The sequence below is a fragment of the Phalangium opilio genome, unplaced genomic scaffold (assembly GCF_054372755.1).
Source record: "Phalangium opilio isolate 3A_F unplaced genomic scaffold, DU_Popi_V2 ptg000105l_1, whole genome shotgun sequence".
Classification (NCBI taxonomy): Eukaryota; Metazoa; Arthropoda; class Arachnida; order Opiliones; family Phalangiidae; genus Phalangium; species Phalangium opilio.
This window is the reverse complement of record NW_028324207.1, coordinates 9,465,264-9,479,156: the sequence shown is the minus strand read 5'-3', so window position 1 is coordinate 9,479,156 and position 13,893 is coordinate 9,465,264. Positions and strand designations below refer to the sequence as shown.

The window sequence follows — 13,893 nt, the reverse complement described above, 5'->3', positions numbered from 1 at the left end:
TAAATGATACGGAGAGAGTATCTGGTTGAAGCATTAAAGGGAGCCAGAGAAACACTATGCCATAGGAGTAGCAGCCATTTGTCCACTTAGAGGCATTATAAACTTATGACCCAACCAAAGCCGCATTCTTTACATTCTCTCATGAGCGCCAGAGAAAAAGGATGTCCAACGATTATTGCTAGAGCTAATTTCCACCGAAGTGGGAAAATGTTTCAAAAGTTAATCCATGGGATCTTGAACTTTTTTTTTATTACAACTTTGTGGCGCCGCGAAACTTCGGTTATTATTTAACCATCTCTTTTGCCAGAAGAGCCTGTCTTTCTTTATATTTGCATAAACCTTTCAAAAATGCCCTGTCTTGACAAGGATTTTGTAAATACCGCTCATAAACATTGTAGGTTTATTCTAGGATTATTTTTAGATCAGTCATGCCTTACAATTGTGTAAATAATTTACTGCGCTCGATAATAGCATTGCCTTAAGCATTTGCGACGCGATCGAGATGTGGTAAAAAGTTTTTTTCCGCTTTCGCGACCATATGGCTCGGGCTACTCCTTCTTTATATGCTCTTGTTATCACAAGGAAAGCTCATCCTAATTGTGTTTATAATAAAAGGTTCACCCCTACTATGGACTTGGATGAATGGGTTAGAAATGTAAGTAAGATATTCACAATGAGCGCAAAAATATAGAACAAAGTTTGTAACAAAAATGTGTCCGTTCCGATGAGTTTGACCACGTTTTGAGTGAATTCTACAGTTGCGTAGTAGTCGAAAGTAGAGGGTGTATTTGGGATAATACAAGAAATCGTTGACTTTATTTATTTACCTGCGTGCTTATTGACAATCTTGACTCTGGGCGACCTTATTGCGCTTGAACAGGTGTCTTTATTAAAATTGAGTAACCGAGTCTTCAAGTTATCGTGTAGCAACAAGAAGCCGTTTGGCTCCCTATGGTATTGAACAAAAGCGATTTATAAACGAGCTTCAATGGATAGTCTACTTTTGCTGTATATTCCATTTTTTTGTCTTCTCTACCTGAAGAAGCGTGCTTTTGGAAAATTCTGATTGCCAAAATTTGAAACCAAACATTATACCATGACGGCCGTTTCAAGGTTCTTTGTACCAGAAGAACCCCTTAACCTCGGGGTTCTCGAAGTACTGTACCTCACTTGTAATTCGATTCGGTTATCAATTGTATAACACGTTACGGGAAATTTTCTGTACCAGGAAAAACTTTTATACTAGAATATTGAAGGTTATAGTTATTTCCGTATGGACTACTTGTGACTATCCGTCGAAGATGCTGGAGTTTTGAGTTGGGACAAACAACTTCTGGGATACTTTTACTCGTGTTGTCTGGGAATCAAAATGGCTGTCTAATCTTGATGCTTAAGACTTAAAACCATATGTAAAAACGTTGGTGGGGAAACAAGATGCTTACGTTTCTAGGGATAGACGTGTTCTGCTCATTATTCTGCACTTTATGGAATTCCATTTTAGCCTAAAAGCTGCTCACCAAATGTATGATATTCTAGAGGACTAGACCTTACTCTAAATTTAGTTGTAAATAGCTACGTCACGTGCAAAAAGGAAGGAAAGCTCTCCAGAGAATCCTGAGTAATGAGTTTGCCCATGCGCAAAGAGAAAAAATGGCAATTTCCGTCTCACTCACAAGGTTGGGGGAGAATTTCAAAGCATTTTTCTCAGCTGAGAAGGGGTCTAAACCAAATGCCCCATGGAAGTTAAGAAATGAGAATCCATAATAAGCACGTTTACCTTCTTGTTCAATTACTCAATTTCAGAATGGTTCCATTAATATGGAGCCTCAACCTTGCATGAGGGAAACAGATTATGGATATGCTGAGAGGGCGGAGATGGGATTTCCTCCAGTCTGCACAGTTCCTTTCATGTATGCATATCGAATAATGATATCTGCAAAAAATCTAACCTTCATCGCTGCTCCAATGGGAGCCTTCGACGATCTAAAATCTATTTCGAATGGAGTAAGAAAACGTTTTTTCATAACTTTTAGTTCTTTTCCGAAATACCTTACTTTTACCCCATACCTTTTTCAGATATGGATCGGGTTAGTTTGCGTCATTAGCGTACTGGTGGTGATTGACATATTGCACATGATGGTGATGGGAACTCAAAAATCAATCATAGCCGTTGCCTCACAAAAATTCATACACTACTTTGGAGCCATTTTGGGAAAAGGTAATGGAAGACCCGCGTGGCTCTTGAAACAAGTTCTGACAATGTAAGGCTAATTTTCATTGAGCTGTCAAGAAGAGAGTCCTCGACGCTATTTTCATTTCTCTCTCTTGTAACAAATATTTAACTACTAAATAAATTCACACAATACTATACTCAAAACTAAACCATTGAAAACAACTATTTCTCTCTGTTACCTGTTTGTCACGCTGGTCGTGACCTTTCCATGGAAAGCAATTGAAAGAAATGGGAGTGTTCATAATTTTCACGGGTCAGGGTGTTTCGCGAGCATCTCTGATCCAAAACCCAGTTTCAATAGAATAATCCGATAAGATCAGGTTTGAGTTGCTTCTCTTCACTATTGGGAAGAGAGAGAGAGAGAGAGAGAGAGAGAGAGAGAGAGAGAGAGAGAGAGAGAGAGAGAGAGAGAGAGAGAGAGAGAGAGCGAGTTCACGAGCCCTACCCTTAACCCTTTCTATTTACGTTTTAAGTCCTTTTAAGATTGAGATTGCCAAACCATGGATAGTATTTTAATCAATGCCAAGTGTAGTTGTTTAGGGAGGTGTTTTTCAAATGTGCGCGTTTGTCGAGTTTTATTATAAAAATACCAAAAAAAGAAAGAGAGAAGGAAAAAGAAACGGAGATCGACCCAAGAAAGTGCCACGCGAGGTTGAACTGCTCCAACGCGGACGGAGACCCTCTAAGCTAATGCTTCAAGAGGGCATGGACTCTAAAAACCGAAAAAGGACAAAGTCTTAGTTCCGCGAGCGGGAAAATAATTATCGAGTAGCGGCTAAACGTTAAAGTGTTTTACGGCAAGTTTTATTTAACGGTCCGGACCATCGTACTTCAACCGCCGGCTACGGCATATCCCGCCTAACCACACCAGAATAAATGGCCATCTCCTGATGCCGTTTAGCACCATGGCAGTCGCACTACGTACCAACCCGACGAGCTAGGTCGAGTCTTCGAAAACCTCCGGAGCGAAAGCAACCAGTACCAGCACAAACCGTAACGTTGAAAACAAAAACTCTATTATTTCCGTAATTAGGAACATTTACTTATTATATAAAAAAGGACTTGGTTTGCCCAAGCCTGAAAAACAAAACGATAAGAGTTTTTTCCAGTTGACTGAAGCGCGGATATTTTATTTTTCTATATAATTTTAAAGACAATCCGTATTTTACTACTCTTTAGAATTTAATTCAATCTTCTGATTTTACTGGTAATGGATTTATTTCCTATAAATTAATTGAAATAAAAAATTACTTATCTCAGATTTTTCAGGATAAAATTTTACGAAAATGGAATTGTTGAAAAATCTGAGATAAGTAATTTTTTATTTCAATTAATTTATAGGAAATAAATCCATTACCAGTAAAATCAGGAGATTGAATTAAATTCTAAAGAGTAGTAAAATACGGATTGTCTTTAAAATTATATAGAAAAATAAAATATCCGCGCTTCAGTCAACTGGAAAAAACTCTTATCGTTTTGTTTTTCAGGCTTGGGCAAACCAAGTCCTTTTTTATATAATATCTGTTCCTTCAGTCTGCATTTGTATTAATCTATTATAAAACAATTTTTTGCCTGAAATGCGAAATTTTTCACTTCTAGGACGAGGTTAAAAATGGTTCTACACTTCTACTAATTCTTATAAGATACGGCTCACAATTCGTTTTAGAACCCGAGCTTAATAGTCAACTTCAAAACCAACATCCTGCCACGATTTTTAAACTATCAAATCCGTATCTTTTACAGTCCACTCTACGATTACAATTATCCATGACATTGCGTTCACTGCCCTTGTACGTTTACAGTGAGTGGCACCGTGGCCAGTTGTTTTAATAAAAATACCTAGGCCACAGGTCCAGTTTAAAAAAAAATCCTTATTTCCAACACTGATCCATCTATCCTTATGCCTTACTGAAGGCTACAGTGAAATATCCATGAAGCGTAAGCTTCTATTATAAATCCATGGCCTAAGTAAGGCAACTTAAGCCTTGGTCGAAACTAACATCTAAAATACAAATTAAAAAGGTATCTTAAGTATATAATTTCAACCGAGACACATAATTAAACGAAAAATAGACCCGCCAAAGAAATTTTTAATAAATATAGTGTTATATTTATTGAAAAATATCAAGTTAAAGTTTCAAGGCGGTGAAAGGGCAAATTAGCGTCGTCTACTGTAGAGTAATGAACAATTAGCGTCGTCTGCTGTAGAATAATCTTTTGAGGTACTTACATTTTTAATTAAATTAACATACTTAGACTTAATTAATTTTGATTAAACTTGAAAAAGGCACACCTTGAATAGTTACTTGTTAATTTGAAAGTATTCCGAAATGTAACTTCGCTTTAGTTTTTAAATGATTCGATGTACAAGAGCACCAAAAACCCCATGTTATTCCTATGGGAAAATCGGCGAAAATCTGTGAATTTTCATTTAACATTACGGGAGGGTGTGGGATCTTATCTAGAAGGGCCTACCGGCCCTCTAGAATGTTCCTAACGTATTAATCTCTGGCACTAAGCCTAAATGAAATTGTTTTAATTATGGCCTTAAGCCGTAATTCCTTTTGTTAGTTCATGGCCTTAAGCCTAAGTTAACTCATTACTTTGAGAATAACAGTTGTGGCCTTATGCCAAACCGCGAGTGTGCATGCTTTATTTTGTTTTACTTTATTACCAGTCAGGGCCTAAGCCCTCGCGAGTGTGCATGCCTTAGGCTATTATTATAATTTTATTATTATGATTTATTATCTATTTGCTATTAGTCTGCCTACTGTGCAGTTATTTTTATTAAAATTAAGATTTAGTTGGCAATCTCATTCATATCCCTCATTTTAAAGATAAGCATACCTCTTTAGACATCTGATCCAATAGTTAATTATCCACTTCCTCGCTCTACCCAATAGTGTAATAGACGCGAGTTACCCAGGACCATAACATTATGAGTTTAGTTAGTAGCGGACGGGACTTTAGTAACATTATGAAGATGATTTTAGTTTAAATAAAGAAAAACGCTACACTCTGATTTAATTTTTTGAATATTCTTCCTCATGTTTGTCCTTTAATCATTTTCATCCAATGCACTTTTAAAAATTGCTATCAAAGGAAGAGCTTTTTGAATTTCAAGCCGAGCAAAATATTCTGAGTGGAACGCCGCTATAACACTCAAGAAAAAGGATCTCTTTTCAAATTAATCATTTTAAATTTTAATTCAAGACAAATCATAGTGCCTTTGGGGGTTAGAAAAATGTGACGTGATTTTTAAGGGAGGGGTCAGAGAAAATGTGACGAAGAGTGATCTGGGGGAATAGACATTTATTAATGGCGGAAGCTTGTGATAAAATAGCAATATATTTTCCGTATTCAGGGTAAATACAAGTTGGAAAACCCAAAATATTACCTCTCCAAGAGGAGGACTACTACTACAAGCTTATAAACCTAGATATACAATTATTTCTCTTTTTGAAGTAAAAATTTACGAGTGATTAAAGCAGTATTCCAAGCATAGCGAATATACAGTAAAGCAGACGACATTTACATCCAATAAAGATATGTCTTGGACATATTTAAATCAGTAAAAGGAAAAAAAACAGGTTTACAATTTTTTAAATTATAACTAAAACTCGTTAATTTCGCAATTGTCATTATTCTCGTCTTATATAATAAGACAAACATACTGAGCGTGAGCTTAATTTTTACTCTTGTAGGGTTCCATATTACTTCGTCACAAGCCATTCGCTTCAGCGTTGGACCTTTCCTCTTGATAATTGTGATTCTCGTCAATTTGTTCAACGGAGTCTTGAAAGCCAACTACTCATCTCAGAAAAGAGAGAATATCAACAGTGTAACCGATGCCTTGAGATTATCTGATAACATCCCGATTCGATTATATCCTATGTCTATAAGTGATGATGAAGGTTGTCAACGGGTTAGGATTTCATATTTTCTTCTAAGGAGACTTTTACAGTCTGTCCAAGCTATATTCGAATCATTTCAGATTGAAGATGAACTAAAAATGCTCTGCGACAGGATGCGGGGCAAAGAAATCAAATCCCCTGATTTTGAAGAACTATCTAGAGGAAAGGAAGTTTGGTTTGCGGATATTTCAGCTTTACAGCTTTTGGTCGGTAACTCGAATTTGCTGAACAAACCCATTCATCTGGAGGTTCACCTTGGTTTGAATAAGTACTTCGAGGAACCGATGGTTTTTTTGGCAAATGAAAGAATGAATCCTGAAGCTCTGAAGTATATAAACCGAAGGTTCGTTTCCTTACTATCATAGTTTAGTAACACCAGCAGTAAGATAAGGGACTAGAAGTACTGAGGTAACCAAATTCTTCACTTGGTTAGCGAAAGTGAATATTCTTGATAAGGCACCAACGGTTGTCCCTCTGGTAGCGGTTTCTCAATTGTCCCTCCAAAACGTGATCTACGCTCTCGGGGTGGTAGACAGCCGAACTAATTCAAGCACCCGCTTCGTCCGTGTTCCGCGGCTGTAGGATGAGGGGATGGAGATAGTAAATTTTTTGGAACTCGACCAATTTTTTCTCTCTAGTGTAGGCGCAGGGATGGAAGCGGCGAATAAAATCCTCAAATTTGTTCACTAGTGCCAGGATCTATTACCAATGCTAGAGCTCTTTACTTCTAGTCTCATCCTACTTCTGGTAATACTCTCCGTGGTAATGCTTTCATTGAGAATATTAAAAATCGCAGAAACTGTTATCCCGTCTAATTACGGTTTCAATTATTAGAACTTTATTAAAGAATAGCAACAAAGTCATACGACTTACTATTCTAGTTGCCTAACGTTATCTGTCAAGTAACTTAACATTACCTATCAAATAACCTAAACTTACCAGTCAAAAACAGGCAAATTTAACCATATCAATCAAGATAAACCTGACCTAACCTCACCTAGTACTATTGTTGTTTCAAATAACCAAATTTAATCTAACGTAGTACTATCAGGGTTTAAAATAACCAAATTTAACCTTACCTAATGCTATTAGGGTTTCAAATAACAAAATTTAACCTGATCTAATTATTCTTACTGACATGGTACTATTTGAGTTCAAATAATTCAACATACACCATCCTAAACGACAATTGTTTTTCAAATCCTGGTTTTAGTGCTATCAAGGGAATTGCTGCAGTCCCCAAGGTTTTCGAGAAGCGCTGTACAGGAGCCTGCCGTTATGGGTAAACGGAATTTTGGGGAAAGAGCTTTTTAGGGAAGCGCGGTTGTAAGAACCGCTACCAAGGGAACCGCTTATATGAGGGTTTCTTCACAGAAGGGGGCGAGTGTACTAATTACAAGTGAAATAAGTTGAAACACGCGCACGTTACTCCATAACGAAAGGGTTTTACAATTGTGTCCACCATTTTTCAAGATGGTGGAGGATTGGAATAATCATTGTTGGTAAGAATAACTTCCCTGTCAATTTCAGTCTCCTATTAGAGCGGTTTTTGGCTGAGAGTTGATTATCAATTGTTTAGTCTAAATCTATATAAATAGATGTAAGTAATTGGGAGAGGCTCTCCAAGACGCCGTATTTAATACACCTACTAGCAGTTACCCTTGACTTTGTTCGCGTAAATTTAATAAAAAAATTTCAAACAACAATGCAAAAGAAATTGAACGGCGTTCAAAGAAATAGCTAATAAAACGGAAAAGTAATGAATAAATAAAGAGTAATAAAAGTTATAAATTTTCCTCACCGTACCAATAGCAAATTCAGCAAAGCAAAGCATAGCGAAGCGATTAGAACACGGCAGTTAGCAAACGGTATAAAAATGAAATATATGTTAAAACAAGTTGGGAAAACCAAATTATTACCTCTCCGCGTCAAGAGGACTACTAACAAACTTATTTACCTAGATATTGAATTATTTCTCTTTTTTTAAATAAGCAATTGCAGAAGTTAAAATTATGAATTATTAAAGCAGTATTTAAAGCTTAGCGAATATATATTAAAGCAGACGATCTGTCTTAAGAGTTAATGTGTAGAAATAGGGTCAGTGTGCCTAACTTTGGACAGCTGCAACTTTAGACACTTTTATTATAAAAATCATATTTAATTACTGGATGCATCAAATTGATAATGAAATAGCTTATTTTAAAGCTTAGAATGTGAGGAATTTAGAAAAAAATACTTCAAAGTCGTAGAATAACATCCGACTACGTTACGAGCCAAATTAGCCCACTCCCCAAACTCGTCCATTTAAATTACGGCCAAATTTGGCGGGGGTCAACCCTTTGGTCCCGGGAAATAAGGTTTGACGAAAATTAGAGAAATCATACCTGAACGAACTAGAAACCATTCGAAAGAGCAACTTTTTGGCTTCATAATCCGTATTTTAAACACTGTCTTACGCGGGAAATTCGACGAAATATTCAGCTTTAAAAACACCTGGGCAAATTTCTAACTTTGGACACTTTCATGCTGGCCGATTTCTCCGTTTGTTAACACTAATTAACTCGCGATATTAGCCTTTTTTAGAGTTTAAAACAATAAGGGACACGTCCTCAGTTTGTTAAAATTGTTACGCGGCAAACAGAGCGCCAAAATTAAAGGCTAGAGCAGACGGCGCGATTCTCTCCGCGGTTCGATTCGGATCGGATCTCTCAAAACCGTTACGTAGCGCTACAATAGAACTACAAATTGGCGCCAATTTCAATTCGAAGACTGCGAAGTTTTATTTAACAATTGTGATTCGCCTAATGCGTCCCCAAGTCACCCTTTTTTCGCTGTCCAAAGTTAGGAAGGGGTGTCCAAAGTTAGGAAGGGGGCGTCCAAAGTTACATAGAAGTGTCCAAAGTTGAGCACGAATTCGGCCTTTGGGGAACTCTACTTTGTGAAAAATGTATTCCATTTTAAAAGTTGAAAACTTGTGAGAATGTGTCTTAAGAATGCTTCTCTCCATTGCTTTTTTAATTTTGAGTCTAACATATAAGCAACGGAAGTTATTCAAGGTTATGCAAAAAGTGTCCAAAGTTATGCATACTGACCCTATATTTCAAATGCAGAAAACGTTAGATTAAAAGGAGAGTCTGTATATATTCGAAAACGTCCAAATATTTCTCTATTATTCGATGCGAGTTAACTTCAAGTCCATTAAAAATTAGAACAGAGGTAAGTGAATTTACGTGAGCTTGTTGCTAAGACACTCTAACTACCTTGAAGAATTAATGAAGTCGTGCTTAATGTGAAACCTAGAGATGAAATTCACGCTACTGATTAGAAAATTTTAATCCTTTCACAATTACAGAATGAGGGCTTACTTTGAAACTGGCCAAATTACACCGTGGCTACGCTCCCTCGAGAGAGACTACCACATCGTATTGGACCATTCTACGGCTGAGAATGAAGTACATGTACTCAGGTTCAAGGACATTGCAGCCAAGTTGGCAATGTGGGCGGCAATGCTTGGAGTCGCTTCTTTCATCTTCACCATAGAGATACTTACAGTGATCATATTTCATTAAACACTGATGATGATGAGAACATTATAAGAATGTAACCAGTAGTAAAAGGTTTTTAAGAGAGCTAAAGAAATATTAAACGATTTCTAAAACAGCCAGGCATCCGAAGCTTAGTCGTAAATATTTAGCTATTGCTAGGTATTGACGATAAAATCTAACACAGAGTTAATCTGCCTACGAGCGTCATGTTCCTTCTCTTTTTAGCTTATTTGTTTAATTCCTTCTGACAAACAAGAAGTATAGGCATCGCATCTTGCTAATGTTGGGTTTAATACTTCTAGCTATTCTTCAGGGCCGCTAGGGCTTGAAGATACGACATAACACCCATCCGTAATTTTAAGTGAAAAAAATCACGTCTTTTCGCTAGATTCCCCATAGGAAAAGCATGGGGTTGTTGGTGGCCCAATCTATCCTATTTCTTAAATCTACAGCGAAGTAACCATTCGGAACACTTTAAATTAACATGTCTCTTTTCAAAGTGCGCCATTTGCAAGTTTATTCGCTGTACATGTAAGTTTAAAACGTTAGCAAGTTCAAAGCTATTTGATGGAATTTTCAAGCTTGTTGATAAACAAGGTGGTCCAGCGTTTTCCATAGTAACAGGTTATGTTGATTTAGTGTTATTTTATAAGAGAAAAGACTTTCAATACAAAACTATTACAACTATTACTAATACAACAAAGCTATTTTTTCGAATTTTCGTTCTGGTTGAAAAAGAAACGGGCCTAGCCCTCTCAGTGCTAACAAGTTAACTTGGTTAATTGCAGTTTTCATTTCAAATCTCGTGAAATAGCAACGATTCCATAAAGAAATACTGTAATGAACAACGTAGGAAATTCGGAATTTAATAATGTCAATAAAAATGTCACGCTTAGGATGCTGACGTTGTAAATCTCCGAACTAATAATGGATAACGTTTCTAGGTTTTCTTAATGATTTTGGGAACTTAAATGATTTAAAAAATATTGTGCCGTCATTACACTACCTCATTGAGGAGTCGCGTTTGTAAGCGCCAACCTCGTTTTCGTGTTGAGGTTCGTGAACTACAAGCGATATTTATTACAAAATTTCATAAACATTAAAGCATATTTCTGTTTTGCTTAAATAAAGTATGGTTATCGTTATAGTTGTTTAAAATAGTAAGCTATAGTAAGTTTCTGCAGATAAAGTGCTAGAGATAAAAATTGTATTTGCGAATATTTACACCTTACTGTGGGAATACAATCTCAGATTTTTGTGATCTCCAAAATTCAAGTTCAACATTATACTTAAAACTGCAATTAATACCTAAGAATATATATAGACCATCAAGGTGATAATACGCGAAGCTGACCTTATTGAATTTTAGTGCGATATTGAGGTTTGCATGTTAAATAGTTTGAATTAACATCGCAGATATAACCAAAAAATCACTTTCTTAGATTTTTTAAGTGGAACACTCACGATAAATCAGTATTAAGAAATTCTGATATTTATATTACACAATTGTAACCGTAAACAAGTTCTTGTTGCGCAATGTTTATTTTAATTAAAAACTGTAATGTTATGACTTAATAGCTCAGGGCAATTCTCATTATTTTATCCCAGATCATCTAATAGAGCGTTAAATAAATAAATAAATGTTAGTGTTCAGTCGCTGATAAGAGAAACCAGCTGAAACGTAAGACGATCTTACACTATATTGTTTCTTACTGTTATCTTTACCTCTCCGTATATTGTTCCAGTTTTAGGCTATATGTTTTTTAAGGTTATGTTTAAAGCGTTGAAAAGAAATAAACTAATCAGTTTGTTTTCAAATATTGTCGCATTCATTTCACAACTGAATCACTCCTTATCAAAGCACGAATGGTAGTTCACCGCGGCGTCTAGTCACGAACATTACGCAAGCCTTCATAAACCCTTCAATTACATAAAAAAATATTATACATTAGGGGCAATTCTCTAACTTTTTAAACGAGTTATCGCAAGTGATAACTATCGTCTAAAGGGTTGTTGTCAATGAGAGCGCGATATGTAAGTAGGTGATTAGTCATAGGTGTCATCAAACCTTGAACGAAAATCGGCGGATGTCTCGCGAATTCCCCTCGTGCTAATACAAAACAAGGTGGTCAAGTTAAAATTTTACCGTCTTAATTTACCGTAATAACTTATCTAAAGGGTTAAGCAGTTCGATAAGTTATCGGTTGCTTTTAATGAGATGTAAGAGTTTCAAAGGTGTTAAACTGCCCCTCTGTTGCACAATTTTTCTACTTATCTTTGCCACCCATTTCTCAAATAAGTGTTATTAAATCCGTTCAGGGGTGTAAATGAACACCTTAAAAGGTGTCAAATTTGGATTTATAAAAACTACTTTTAAAGGTGCTAAAACACAGCCCATTTTCTTAGAGTGGTCGAGGGTACCTGAAAAAAAGTGTTATTAGAAACGGATTAATGCGAGATCTGCTACCACCATTTAGCTTGTACCGTGATAGAAAGTACACTGGCGTAGTAATAAGTTTAAAGTAGCTTTCGTGGTTTTGAATAGACAAATAACTACTTTATCAGATCCCTGTTAAGACTTTGATATTACTGGGAAAGAAACAAATTTTTATCATCAAAGTATTCACTGGGTTATATTATGGCAACCCTCAATTTTTGTTTAAATTTGATGGACTGCTGTATCGGAGCGAATTTATTGGATAGTCTATATAGTCGAAAAATTTCGTTCAAGTACCGTGTTTCTTGGGTTGGCGTGGTGGGATTGGTATTAACATAAGTTTATCATGATAAACTTCTGGTATTACGAAAAGTGGATAAGGCTTCATTTGAACTTTCATTTCAGCTTTTAGAAAATGTGATACTTGGTAATGAGAGGGAAAAGAGGCAATTTAAAATCTAATTTCGAAATTTAATAGGTTTTTGAAATGGTTGTTAGCTAGAAAAATTATACTCACAAATGAGTTCGGATACGATTTGCTAATTTAGTCAATATTAATAAAATAATTTTTCCCATGAATAATGATTTTAGAAGCTGGCCTCTGTGACTTATGCAAAAATAAGAATACTGGACTAAATAGCACGAAGCTAGAAAATATTCATGAGATGCGCGCTTCTCAAAAAACTGACCTCATCATAAATTCTGATTGCTATTTCTTTCCCCGCTTTTTTTGTTACCTTACCTCAACGATTCGAGTTTCAGTTTGGTATTGGAATTTTAGACAGTTGATCGTAACAGCATCTAGCACCGTGATTGTCAAAACTAGAAAATGATGACTTCATACCGAACTGTTCTATAAAATCCTTTGATAGATTTTTGTCTAGAGATGAATTACGCGTAAATAGGTCCAAGTTTGCACCATCTATTTTAAAGCAGTCTTAATTAAATTTTTTATCCCAATTGGTCTCTCGCAGGCGTGGATTGAGAATGCATGTTTTTCATGCTACCTCGTTTTTCGTTTGGAAAATATCCAAAGTGATTAACCCAGCACTAATTAACTCAATTCATTTGGTGAAACATGAATGAAACCGTGTATAATATTACTGTAACATGGCCGGAAGAAAAGGTAAGTTATACATATCCGAAACTGAAAGTTCAAAACAGCCCAAAATGTTTCATTTAATCAGGTGTTTCGTTTCTAGTTTCCAAATTACTTAACAAAAATTTTTCAAATAGCAGAATTTACGATAATTGTGTTTTCGGTTCAGTTATGAAAACCAATTTAATAATAACAATGATAATTAATAAAGAATAATAGCTACGCATCAATGCATTTATTTATTTTAAGATTCCCAATAAGTGTTAGAAACAGGGAACAGGTATTAAAGTCAGTGTCAAATCTATTTAAGGTATATAAGCCAATTAAATCATTCGAGGTAGGACTGTTCACGAGCTCGAGCCAGCTCGGGCTCGTGACGAGCGAGCCGAGTTCGAACCGAGCCGAGCCGCCACTTTTGCGGCTCGATTAATTAACGAGCGAGCTTTTTTATGGTCGAGCCGAGCCGAGCCGACAGGTATCGAGCCACTACGACTCGCGAGCCGGCTCGCGAGCTGAGTCACTGATATAGTGCTTTCCTTTTAGTCTTTATTCTCTCCACCAATAGCGTTCCGTTGTATTTTTAAATGAAATAAAGCGTGGGAAAAATCTCTCGTCTCTAACCTTGAGCATATTTAACCGAGCGGGCTTTACTGAACCACTACATT

General features: G+C 36.2%; 1 protein-coding gene across 2 annotated transcripts; it reads left to right on the top strand.

Annotated features, from left to right (window-relative positions):
• The first annotated feature begins 1,011 nt into the window (after nucleotides 1-1,011).
• On the top strand, nucleotides 1,012-13,705 carry LOC149629875 (uncharacterized). Of its 2 annotated transcripts, XM_089851556.1 has the most exons (6): nucleotides 1,012-1,676; nucleotides 1,804-2,004; nucleotides 2,077-2,218; nucleotides 5,938-6,158; nucleotides 6,228-6,490; nucleotides 9,500-13,705. In XM_089851556.1, exons 2-6 carry the CDS (start codon nucleotides 1,819-1,821, stop codon nucleotides 9,714-9,716), a joined length of 1,029 nt encoding a protein of 342 aa, XP_089707682.1. In that variant the 5' UTR covers nucleotides 1,012-1,676; nucleotides 1,804-1,818; the 3' UTR covers nucleotides 9,717-13,705. The 2 variants fall into 2 exon arrangements, with proteins under 2 accessions (XP_089707682.1, XP_089707683.1); XM_089851557.1 differs by having other exon boundaries at nucleotides 1,012-2,004.
• Nucleotides 13,706-13,893: the final 188 nt, after the last annotated feature.